This window comes from Microtus oregoni, unplaced genomic scaffold (genome assembly GCF_018167655.1).
Source record: "Microtus oregoni isolate MIOR12 unplaced genomic scaffold, Mior012 000091F_ref0000469, whole genome shotgun sequence".
NCBI classification, from domain to species: domain Eukaryota; kingdom Metazoa; phylum Chordata; class Mammalia; order Rodentia; family Cricetidae; genus Microtus; species Microtus oregoni.
This window is the reverse complement of record NW_024544600.1, coordinates 2,190,909-2,203,736: the sequence shown is the minus strand read 5'-3', so window position 1 is coordinate 2,203,736 and position 12,828 is coordinate 2,190,909. Positions and strand designations below refer to the sequence as shown.

General features: G+C 42.3%; 1 protein-coding gene across 2 annotated transcripts; it reads right to left on the bottom strand.

Moving 5' to 3' along the window:
- Window positions 1-2,419: 2,419 nt before the first annotated feature.
- Window positions 2,420-3,568, bottom strand: LOC121442367 (keratin-associated protein 9-1-like). 2 transcript variants are annotated; one of them, XM_041643870.1, is made up of 3 exons: window positions 3,372-3,568; window positions 2,952-3,212; window positions 2,420-2,591 (listed from the first exon to the last, which is right to left on the bottom strand). In XM_041643870.1, exons 1-3 carry the CDS (start codon window positions 3,566-3,568, stop codon window positions 2,420-2,422), a joined length of 630 nt encoding a protein of 209 aa, XP_041499804.1. The 2 variants fall into 2 exon arrangements, with proteins under 2 accessions (XP_041499804.1, XP_041499803.1); XM_041643869.1 differs by having other exon boundaries at window positions 2,420-2,596; window positions 3,020-3,568.
- Between the last annotated feature and the right edge of the window lie 9,260 nt (window positions 3,569-12,828).

Sequence of the window (12,828 nt, the reverse complement as noted above, 5' to 3'; positions counted from 1 at the left end):
TGGGCCAAAAGGATGCTTGCTTGTTTTTGCATTGCTGGGCATTAAACAAGGGTCTCACACATGTTAGGCAAGTTCTCTACTACTGAGTTTACCTCAACAGCCCTAGTAGCTAATAGAATGTAAATGTGACTTCTGTAATTGTCCCACTGTGTTGTTCATAGAATAATGTATTCAATTTAGTTACATTTGTTTTTTGAGTATTTTGGTCTTGGGTGGATTGAGACTACTGATTGTGAAGACACTGATGGACGACTGACTACATGTATTGAATATTATGTGTTAAAATCTGCCCAAGATGCTCAATAGGGCCAAACAACAAGGACCCAAAACATTCTGTACCATATTCCAGGTGGCTTGGGACTCGACCTGGCTGGGGTGTGAGGGAATGAAGAAAAACAGACACACATACAGTGAAGATGGGACCCAGTGGCCTGTGCTTGCTCTGTCAGAGGGTACCAAATACACAGCTCAGAGCCTCATGTGTTTATTATGTACAGCACAGAGAGAGTCTGCACCCTGGATGGGGTGGCAAGGAGGGTTTTGCCAGTTTCTTGTGGGTCTGGGGCATTGAGTCCTTGACATCACTGTATCCATGTCAACAATGCATATCCACCCAGGACTTCACCCATCCTTTCTGCACTCACTCAAGGCTTCTTTGGTTCTCCTCAGTACTTCAAGAACCATCTGCATCCCTTTCGAGCCCAGACTTGAGAAGGAACAGAGATGTTTACTTTACTTTTACCAATTATTGACTCAGTAGTTTTAAAATTCTCTTCTTCCAAATGTGAAATAAGATTGTTTTAATACATTAATATCGGCTTAAGAAGAAGCCACATGTTAATCTTCATTTGCACTTTTCTGAATTCTGTTCAGATCGACTACTTCTTTATGAGTTCAGCCATGCGTGTTTATTTCTGTGTTTCTCAAACACCACCAAGTTTATAACTTGGTTTTCATTTTTCTGTTGCTGTGTTTGATGATTGCAAGCTCTACATGGTGACAGCCAAATTTGGCTCTTTTTTTTCTGGTGATAAAGACGTGTCCTTCCTCAAGATCCAAGAGATGTTTATTTATAGTTCTTACAAGAGTTTCAAGGTTTTTATGTCTTCGGCACACCTGGGCTATATTTTTGAGGATTGTGTGTACTAGATATTATTTACTCCAAGTACTTTCTGTCTCAACTCACAGATCATTCTCTGAAAATCAATCGGTTACTGCACCTTTCCATGCAGAATATTAAAAATTTACTTTCCTGTTACCAGTGTTATCACAAATCAATCCATCCCCCATGCAGCCATTTATACTGGTAATCAGAATAATAAGGGCATAAAGTATACCATTTCTACAAAACCAACAATTTCTAAATGGTCCTCCCACATCAAAATCCTGAGATGGATCTGCAGGTCAAGGCACCTGCCTCCAAGCCTGAGTTTGATCCCTAGGATCCACATGGTGGAAGGAGAGAAACGACTCTCACAATTTGTCCTCTGACACTCGCTCCCCACCTCCCCCACAACAGATGATAAAAAGCTTTCAAAATCCCAAGACAGTAGCAAGTATACTGTGATTGAGAAAAAAAAAAACATTTAAAAGTCATCTCCAGTGGCTTTTTGAGGCAAGGCAATACACGGTTTACATGGCTTTCTAGGCTCCTAAAATCATCTCTTCCACTCTGTGGTTACTGGTTACCAAGGTGACTGGTAAATAGAAAGCATCATGAGATGCCCATCTTCCCATTGCTCAGTCCCAGTGCCTCTATTTCACTAAGTTGTTCCCATTACCACACCAGAGCTGCAACGGGCAAGTCCAGGTCTCTGTAGGGATGTTTTCTCTCCTTAGCTACATGACCTGTAGCTAAGCTCACATCCCACGCACCGTCTCTGACCAAGTCTGAGACTATGACATGACTCAGATGAGACAACATGATGTGACTAGCAAACAAACACACACAAAACAACATCACTTTAGGAGATAATTGCATGAAGACTTTATTAGTAAACCAAAGAGAATGGCCTTCCAATTAGCCAGAGAACTCAAAGTTTTTATGGATGAGTTACAAGATGAGTTAGAATAATTATAAATACAGGGAAAAGCAAGGATGACTAACACCAGGAAAAATCGGAGTGCTTTCTTACTTTTGGTTTTACAAACCTTCTGTAGGTTGAAAATGAAATGAGCAAATTTCCCAGGGTTGAGATGGAATCCAGGTCAATAACAGGTCGCTTTGACAAAGAACCAGAAGAATAAGGATGAACATAGTAGATACAGTTGTGTTTACTGAGAAACGACACAAATCTACTAATGGGATATTGGTGGTAAGGCAGCAATAAGGCGTCTTTCCAGAGTTTGGTGTAGTGTGGTTATCAGGCAGGTTTGATAGTAGAAGGCTATGTTATGTAGTGAGCCTAATGTATGTTGTTCAACAACTGCAGGGCTCGCAGCAGCTAGACCCGCAGCCTTGAGACAGGCAGCCAGGCACACAGACACATGTGGGCTGGTAGCAAGTCCTGGTGACTGTCACAGGTCCAGAGCAAGCTGGCTGGCAGCACAGGTCAAGGCAGAAGGGCTGGCAGCAGGGCTTGAGGCAGCAGCTGGGCTTGCAGCAGCAGGGCTTACAGCAGCAGGGTTTACAGCAGCAGGGCTGGCAACAGGGCTTGCAGCAGGGCTTGCAGCAGGGCTGGCAGCAGGGTTTACAGCAGGGCTGGCAGCAGCTGGGCTTGCAGCAAGGTTGGCAACAGGACTGGCAGCAGCTGGACACACAGCAACAGGGCTTGCAGCAGGGTGTGCAGCAGGGCTGGCAGCAGCTGGGCTTGCAGCAAGGTTGGCAACAGGGCTGGCAGCAGCTGGACACACAGCAGCAGGGCTTGCAGCATGGCTGACAACAGCTGGATGGGCAGCAGGGCTGGCAGCAAGGCTTGCAGCAGGGCTGGCAGCAGGGCTTGCAGCAGGACTGGCAACAGCTGGATGGGCAGCAGGGCTTGCAGCAGGGCTGGCAGCAGGGCTTACAGCAGCTGGACACACAGCAGCAGGGCTTGCAGCAGGGCTGGCAACAGCTGGATGGGCAGCAGGGCTTGCAGCAGGGCTGGCAACAGCTGGATGGGCAGCAGGGCTTGCAGCAGGGCTGGCAGCAGGGCTTACAGCAGCTGGACACACAGCAGCAAGGCTGGCAGCAGGGTGTGCAGCAGCAGGGCTTGCAGCAGGGCTGGCAACAGCTGGATGGGCAGCAGGGCTTGCAGCAGGGCTGGCAGCAGGGCTGGCAACAGCTGGATGGGCAGCACGGCTTGCAGCAGGGCTGGCAGCAGGGCTTACAGCAGCTGGACACACAGCAGCAGGGCTTGCAGCAGGGCTGGCAACAGCTGGATGGGCAGCACAGCTTGCAGCAGGGCTTGCAGCAGGGCTGGCAACAGCTGGATGGGCAGCAGGGCTGGCAGCAGGGCTTACAGCAGCTGGACACACAGCAGCAAGGCTGGCAGCAGGGTGTGCTGCAACAGCTGCTCACACAGCTTGACTGGAAGCAGGTCCTACAGCAGCTGGGCTGGCAGCAAGGGGAACAGCAGGAGTTGGTCATGGTGTTGGATGTTGAAAGAGGAGTTTTACTCAAAGGTGAGTTTCCCAAAAATCTATTGTTTTCTTTCGTGTTTTGCCTTTTATATACAATGCTTCAAAATTTGGGCCAATGAGCAGAACTTGTGTGTGTGTCATTGTTTATGCTAATTTCCCACTCTAGTACTTCAAGGAAGAAGTTGTTCCTTAAGTGTTTTGAATTTCCCTTTAGTAATCAATATGCTTACTTTCATAATTGGTAAGTAAACAACTAAAACTCTTTGAGTTTTAATGAGAAATAAGAAATCATCTGTCTTTCACTACATCTCTCTTTTTTTCACTACATTAATCTCTTTTCTAGTTTCTTTTTTTCGTTTTTTTCTGCCCCACTAGCTAGCTCTACAGTTCCTTGTCTTCTTTCTTCTTCCCAGCATCCTTTTTGCTCCCCAAATCCTGCCTAGCTATTGGCTATTCAGCTTTTTATTAAACCAGTCAGAGTGACACATATTTACGGGGCACAAAGAGATTATTCCACAGCAGACAAAAGTTTTCAATTTTGATAATTTGCTATGATATTTTAAATGTCCAGTTTTTCCAACAGAGGAAAGTAGCTGCATACACTTAAGTCTTTCATAATAAAACACAATTAAAACTGATGATGATTGATCCTTGTAGTTCACGGTAGTAAGTCCTGTCTCATTTTGCGTATTATGAGCTATATTTTTGTACAGGATTGTATTAGGACCCTGTAGTTCCGGAGCAATGCCACCAAAGGACCGTAGAAAGTCTGCGTGCAGCACAGGCGAATGGTCTCCATCGTACACCTTCACCTTTCTGAAGTCAAACATGCTCCCTCTGGATGCTGCCCCACGTCAATATGACGGAGACTGTTAGGATTTCATTAGCAATTTTATGATGTGTCTTTTAAAAAGAAAGAAAAAAAAAACATGGTTAGATTTCTTCCATAGTTCACAGTTCTCAGAGACATCTACTTCTGGAAATATATAAGCCAGTGATTTTTTTCAACTTTTATTCATTTCCTGTGGACTTCACATGCCTCCTGAACCCACTTATCTCCCCATTCCCTCGCTTCCACCCTCTGTCCACACAACCTCCCCCCAAAACAAAATAAAACAAAATTTAAAAGAAAAAAATTGAAACTTAACCAATTTCTTTTAGGGGGATACCTTGCTCAGCCTAAATATAGGGGGAAGGGCCTTGGTCCTGCCTCAAAGTGATATGTCAGACTTGTTGACTCCCCATGGGATGCCTTACCCTCTTTGAGGAGTAGGTGGGGGGGAGAGATGGGGGAGCAGGAGGAGGGGTGGGAGTGGGAACTGAGATAGGTATATAAAATGTGAAAAGATCTTTTAAAAAAATAAATTAATGAAAATAAAAATTAATTTTTTAATTTAAAACCCAAACCAACACCTTCCCCCCCCAAAAAAAAAGAGAAAAAAGGAGAAGAATCTCATCATGAAAGGTGTAGTGTGGCCCATTGAGTATAGGGTTTACCCTTTAGTCCGTTTATTTTGACATGTAAGTGTTTATTTCTATGAGTCATTTGTCTGGGTCGAGGCTTCTGCTATACGGTAGCAATGGCTCTCTCTGTGGCTCTTCTTGGATATCCTGTTGTTGTACTGTGTTGAGGATATTCTGCAGATTTGGATCTGGAAGGTTTTTCCTTTCCATGCTCCAGCAGTTCATAGATTTGGTGGATGCTGGGCAATGATGTTTTGAATAACTAAATACCTTTTAAAAGATTATATCAGTGGATGCAGATATAATAAATAAACATCTGTGCCCCTTATTATATTGCCAGTATATACTGAAACCTATGTAAGATGGTTTTCCTCTTTTCATAATTCACTTAATTACTGTTTGGAAACTTTAGTGTTTTTAACACTTAGAATTTTGTCTTACAAGAAAGTTCTGACCACTATCCTTTTATGACTGTCTGAAGTCTGTTTAGCATAGCTATTGTAGATTCTCCTTGTTGTAGGGAGGCTGCTTGTTTGTTCCTTGTTGCTCAGCCCTGAAATAACCGCACAGAAACTGTATTAATGAAATCACTGCTTGGCCTATTAGCTCTATATTCTTATTGGCTAGCTTTTACGCCTTAATTTAACCCATTTCTTTTATTTTATATTTTACCATAAGGCTTGTGGCCTACCAGCAAGGTTCCATCTGTCAGCTTGCATCTTTTCCCCTCTGGCTGCTCTGTGGCATCTTCCAGCCTGGCTATATTCTGTTAAGCCATTGGCCAAAATCAGTTCTTTATTAACCAGGAAAAGCAACACATATACAGAAGGACTTCCCACACCATTTCCCCTTCTCTGTTTAAACGAAAAGGAAGGTTTTAACTTTAACTTAGTAAAATTACATAGAACAAAGCAGGTATTAAGCAAGAATTACAGTTACAGTATTTATATCTACTTTATTTTTATTAAAACTAAGGAAAACTATAATTATAACTGCCTATTCTTTAACTCCATCAAAGACCTCAGAAGGATATACTATTACCTAAGTCAACAGCAAGTACATTGTAAGCAACTTCCAAAATGCTAGAATTGATAAAGACATCTTGTCGTCTGGAAAATCATCCAACGTTCTTCTGTATTTTTGGAGCATCCGTCTTTTTTATTTCTTTTAGTTTTCTTTTGTTTTACCTTGGTGGTGGAGGTTGCAAAGGCAGAGGGCAGATGCAAAATGATGGGGAGAAGAATAGTATTGAGATACATGATGTGAAATCTACAAAGAAGCAATGAAAAGTTAAATAAAAAGAAAAACCTACTTCTTTGGGGTTCTAACATAGACTGGTCTTCAGGCTGATGAGGGAGGGGGACTTGATTGGGGGAGGGGGAGGGATATGGGAGGCGGTGGAGGGGAGGAGGCAAGGAGGCAGAAATCTTTAATAAAAAAATAAAAGAAAATAAAAGAAAAAAGAAAAGAAAAACCTCATTGTGGGAGCTACAGTGTGACACAGTGACAGTGAACCCTTCAGTCCATACATCTTGACTTGCAAGTGTTCGTTGCAATGAGTCATGGGTTTGATTCAAGGCCTCTAGTTTCTGCTACACAATCGATACTGGATCCTCACTCGGACTCCTTTTGGATACCCCGTTGTTGCCCTGTGTCATAGGGACTCATTGGATAAACTTAGGGGGTTGTGGCCTTGCTGGTTGAGTTACTTACTGAGGGCAGGATTGAGGTCCTTTTGATTTCACTTTTTCTTTGCTTTCTGTTTGAGATGTGAGCTGTAAGTCCCAGCTGCTGTGCTTCCCCACTGTGACAGTGAGGGATGATGGGACTCATCCTCTAGAATCACGAACCCAAAGTCAGCCTTCGATAAATTGCTTTGGTCGTGGTGTTTTATCACGGACATAGAAAAACTAGCTAATATAGAGTTCATTGATTTCCCCTGTGCTCTAGTTATTTTGGGAAGCACCTTTGCAGAGAGGGCAGTGTTGAGACAGAATAAAGTGTTCAAACCAAAGCTAGGAAGGCTTCAGTTAGTTACCTTCTGCAACATGGAAGCAAGTACAAGATTTATCCTCCTTCTGTAAAACAAAACAGTGGAAAAAAAAGAAAATTGTTTACAAGTCCTCGATACAAAAGAACTTTAGATTATCACCCTTACAGGAAAAAACAAAACTATGGGGCTCAATACAATTTATCCTGAATTTCTTTCTTTGCCTTCCGTGTTTCCTGAGATTGCAATGTAAAGAGGCCAGTCAAGGTTGTGAGAGCAGAGGGCTGAGATAATGTACAGGTTTATTACAATGCATTCTCTTAGTGTGGAACACACTGTTTTTTAAATAAGTTTCTTAAGTTTAATTGTACTTAAACGATACATCATTAAAAATACTGTTTTTGTCTGTTCATAATGCATACACCTCCCTCAAGACCAAAGTTATTTACACAAGTTACCCAGATTTTGTTTAGGATCTTCTGTTAGTCTACTGAAGGAGGAGGCTGATCATTTGATGTTGTGCGGAGGAAAAAGAAGTGGACTTTCCTGCATGCTCAGAGAGAGGCCAGGAAGATCTAGAAGATCTTCTAAAGACTGTTCTGTCTTGCTGTACCAATACTTTCATAGGGGCTGAAATGTTGAGTTGTTTCTCATGTTTACTGGAGTTCCAGGAAGAGGAGGTTGCCACTGCCCAGTGAGAACACCCTGCTCTTTATGGAGGGAATCCTGGAAAGGTGGGGGCTCCTGCACAGTGTCGTCACCGTTCACTAATGAAGTCACAGAGCCAATGCCCATCTCTGAGGATACACTTGCAAGGCTGATTTTATATTTTCATTTGAAAGAATAAGAAAGTGGATGAGTCACTTAAAATAAAATTAGCAGACTATGCCCTGGAACTTGAGAAACAGAGAAAAAAATTAACTGTAGATGCAACCAAAAACATGTATCTATTTCCTTGTTTTGTTAGTAAATTTTGTTCTGTTACAGTTTCATATATATAAACTTTGTATTCTGGCCACTCTCCCCTCATCCACTTTTATTTCCATCCCACTCCTACTACACCCTACAAATCTCTTTCCTTTGTTCACTAACGTTTTGTTTGACTAGGGACACAGCAATGGCAACCATGAATAGCAGTTGGGCATAATGGCACTGGGTGCACAAAGTTCACCTTTCCAAAGGCAGCTATGAAGGGGTAAAGGACTCTTGAGACCAACACTTACTGCAGGTTTTTTGGTAACCAAGGGATTCTGAGAGAGGGTGAGGCATGGTAGCCATCTGAATACCCACTGGTAAAAGCACCAGATCATTTCCACATTCGTTCACTTAGACAGTTTAAACTCTGCAGGATACTAAATACCTATCTGTTCTCTGCTCCCTTTGCAAGTGTTCCGTATCTATTTGGAGAAAATACTTTGTTTTTAAGTGCTCTTGGCCTGGAGTAAAAGGGTTGGGGCACTGAATCTGCTCTGTCAGCTCCTGGTTGCATAGAAAATTCTTCTTCCATCATTAAAATGAGACTGATGAGTGTTCCTCAGCTTAGTTTGCAACCTCATTCTGAGACTACAATAAAGTGATGCATGTAGAATTCAGCTAATGAGATCTATCATGTGACCTGAGCACTTACCTTCAGGACATCAAGTCCTTGTGCCACAGGGACACTTGCACACGTGTCCATGTAGGACTGCTCACAACAGCTGAGTTATGGAACCAACCTTAGCTGTCCACCAACAGAGAAAAGGATAAGGAAAATGTGGAATATGTACACGATGGAATTATTTTCGGCTGTAAAGGAGATCAAAGCTATGTCATTTGCCAAAAAAAATGGATTTAAATGTAGATAATCATATCAAACAATTTAAGGCAGTTTCGGAAAGGAGAAGATTTTGTGTTTTCTCTTACTTGTGATTCCTAGACTTTATATAGTCACAAAACATGACCTGAAATAGTCTAGGGGAACAAAGAGGACTAATGGGGGGGGGTCATGGAATGATGTAGCTGGGGAGATATACATGCCATAATATACACACATACATGTAAATAAAGAAATTTAAAAATAATAAAATTTTAAAATTGAGGTAAATCTCTCTGGGTGAACTTCTGTGAATAGATAAGAAGGCAAAAGTTTCCCACATAGTACAAAATAATGCAAATTTTAGTAGAAAAATACTAGGTAGGAAAACAATTACAATGATTTGAAAAGCGTTCACTGGAAACTTGGCAGAGCTTGCTGACCATACGGCATACACACTAAAACAACTCTGAATTGGTTATTCTAGAGAGTCCAATGCAGCCCATTTTTAAAGTTCTGTAGAGACAAAAACAGATTCCGACCTTTTCGGGACCCAGATCGTGGAGCTGATCAACATATGTTTGGCTGATCAATGGACAACGAAGATTAAACCCAGGGTGAAGCAGAGAGCCTGCCTTGGTGGTCTTTCACACACTGGTGAAAGCGAAAGCCTGTTTCAATGTCAGCTGGCTGTTTTCAGCCACGCTCAGGGAGTAGGTTTGCTGCTGGTACATGAATGGTTCGTAGCAGTCATAGCAGTGGAAGATGGCAGCCAGCAGGCAGGTTGGCAGTGGCTGCCCAGCCAGCAAGAGCTGCAGGAGCATCTAGGATGGCGGCTGGGAGCCTGAGCACAGGGTGTGCTGCAGTCACTGGTTACAGAGGCTGGTTTCCAGTGGGTGGTCCCACAGCAGGGGGCTTTGTGGGCTTTGCAGTAGTCCAGTAGGCAGTCAAGGAGCAGCAGGTGTGGGTCCTGGTGACTCACATGGAGGCAGGGCTTCTGAGACGAGACAAGTTTCTCCTCTCCTGCATCTTCTCTATTAGGTCTTCCAGGTACTGATGTCCAGCATACAATAAAAAAGAATTTATGGTTTATTAGCTTTAAAAGTTGCACCAATTGAAATTTATAATAGGACAGATGAATCAAAAATTGGTATGGAAAAGAAATAAAATGAATGCTGTTATCTTGAATGCTAAATTTGAAACAATTTGCCTCCCACCCGTCTTATTCATTAATTTCTTCATAATTTACAAATGTACCATACTGATATTTTTCTACTGGTCATTTTGCTATTATATACCGAAGCCTGACTTTTTTTTTCTTTTTTTTCTTTTTTATTGAGAAAAGGAAAAAAAAGTTTCTGCCTCCTCCCAGCCTCCCATTTCCCTTCCCCTCCTCCCACCCTTCTCTCCTTTCCCCCACCCCTCTCCCCCTCCCTCTCCAGTCCAAAGAGCAGTCAGGATTCCCTGCCCTGTGGAAAGTCCAAGGTCATCCCCACTCCGTCCATGTCTAGGAAGGTGAACATCCAAACTGGCTAGGCTCCCACAAAGCCAGAACATGAAGTAGGATCAAAACCCCATGCCATTGCCCTTGGCTTCTCATCAGCCCTCATTGTTCGCCATGTTCAGAGAGTCCGGTTTTACCCCATGCTTTTTCAGTCACAATCCAGCTGGCCTTGGTGAGCTCCCAATAGATCAGCCCCACTGTTTCAGTGGGTGGGTGCACCCCTCGTGGTCCTGACTTCCTTGCTCATCTTCTCTCTCCTTCCGCTCCTCATTGGGACCTTGGGAGCTCAGTCCAGGGCTCTAGTGTGGGTCTCTGTCTCTATCTCCATCCATCTCCAGATGAAGGGTCTATGGTGATATGCAAGATATTCATCAGTATTGCTATAGGATAGGGTCATTTAAAGTTCCCTATCCTCATCTGCCCAAGGAACTAACTGGGGACATCGCCTTGGGCTCCTGGGAGCCACTCTAGGTTCAAGTCTCTTGCCAACCCTAAGGTGGCTCCCTTAACTAAGAATTGTGCGAAGCCTGACTTTTGTGTATGATGTATCCATTTTTGTACCTATTTTAAATACCATCCAAACTGGAGAGATTAGAGAGTTAAATGGTTGGAGGAAGAGGAACAACGCATACTATGCTCAGTGCAGCAATGAGACGCACCCAGAAAGGTACAAGAGGCCCTGGATGAAAGGCTACTGCCATTTAAAAGGGACGCCTGCTTCTAGAGGTGAGGAGTTGATTCAATGAAAATCATGCAAATGTCCCTTAAAAAAACAAATAAAACGGCATAGACAACATGGCAAGACCAGAATGTCTGGAAAGGCCGCAGTCAGAACACAGCAACAAACACAACGAGGCTAGCTTAGCAGCAGGATACAAACTCCCACACTGAGCAATCTTATGTTTCTGAAGAGTCACGCAGAGCCTCCTATAGTCATTTCTTGTAGCTTCACTTACTTTGATTAGGGCTGTGTCTAAGCGAAGCCTCGGCTAGGAATTCTGTGCTACCCCTGATACTGGCAGCACTTCTGTTGTTAGACTGTGTACTGTCAACCCAATTTCTTGTTGTTCTTGCCCATCAGTTCTGGGTTACTATTACCTTGCCAGTATGCCAGCCTCGTTTTCTCCATTACACGTATGCTTGTGCTGAGCCATCACTATATCTATATCTATCATCTATCTATCTATCTATCTATCTATCTATCTATCTATCTATCACTATATCTGTCACTCAGCTGGTCATGCCATCAAATCTCTTTTATTTTATTCTGCTTTTCTTAATGGAGACAATGTCTCATGTAGCCTAGGCTAGCCTTAAACTCTCTACTTAGATGAGGCTGGCTTTGAACTCCTGATGTTCCTGCTTCCAATTCCTAAGCACTAATCTAGGAATGTGCCACCATATCTGGACTAAGAATTTTTGTGAGCAACTATTTAAACTATCCAACAATTAAGTAGTAAATTCCCTGTCTCATTCTGCTAGATGACCAGAGGTTTCATGTGACTTTATTGACCAAGTTTGTTGTCATATTATCATCCTGGGCATGCCTTGGCCTTTTTAAGAGAGTCATGTGACTGTGCCCCAATAAATACCTACTCTCTTCATATCATAAATATTTGTGGTCATTAAGCATATCTGAAGGTTCAGATTGCTGCCACATGGACAAAGAAAATAACTTGCATAAAACATCCATATCATAATAGGTACCTTGAACTATTAAGTCTTAAATTTTTGATGAATTTACACACATCTGTAGAAGCCAAGACAAGCTGAAGGAGACTTAGATGGCAGATGAATATTTATATTTTAATAAAAGGAATTATTACTCAAAAGGTGGAAGAGTTATTTCCCCATATTATTTTTCTTCCTTTGCACAGAGAGGACTGGTTCTCTCCAAAAAAATAAGTGGTCGTGGCATTTGGTTCAATTAGATCGAGTAAGCATGCATGCACCTACTCTGACCTTGATAGTGATTTCCTTGCAATACATTTTCACTTCTCTAATAGGTCAGCTCTCCTATTTTTATAAGCACTTGACCTATGTTCAATATCACTATCATAAATACATGGGGAAATGATAAAATGACAATGTAGACTCAGACTTTCATAAAGCTTTTTTTTCTTTTTTTACAAATGATCATTTGAAGATGAAGACTAAAGATATAAAAAATTTGAATAGAAATACTTTCAACTTAGATGCAGTATCTACTTATCTACCATCTATCCCATCTTGAGCTTAACAAATTGCGCCTCCATAGTTTTCATATACATTTAGACTATTTATAAATGGCATCAGATTACAATGACTATCTCAACAGCAGGAATAATGTGCAGCTTTTCGTCCATCCTAATGTAGTGAAATTAGACAGCATTACCAAGAATTACCATAAGAACTGAATGGGGAAACTTGGGGCTCAAGGCAGCCAAGGACTTGAATGCATTTTCCTTCTTTTTATTATTACAGCTCCTATGTAATAATACAAAGTAAGGATACACTACAATACAATAATGCAAACAA

Excerpts from the sequence above, each read along its gene's own strand:
- LOC121442367 (XM_041643869.1), bottom strand. The coding sequence starts at position 3,568 with ATGACCAACTCCTGCTGTTCCCCTTGCTGCCAGCCCAGCTGCTGTAGG. Across the intron at positions 2,597-3,019 it reads GCTGCAAGCCCTGCTGCTGT|CCCAGCTGCTGCCTCAAGCC; the intron begins GTGTCCAGCTGC and ends TGCTGCTGCAAG.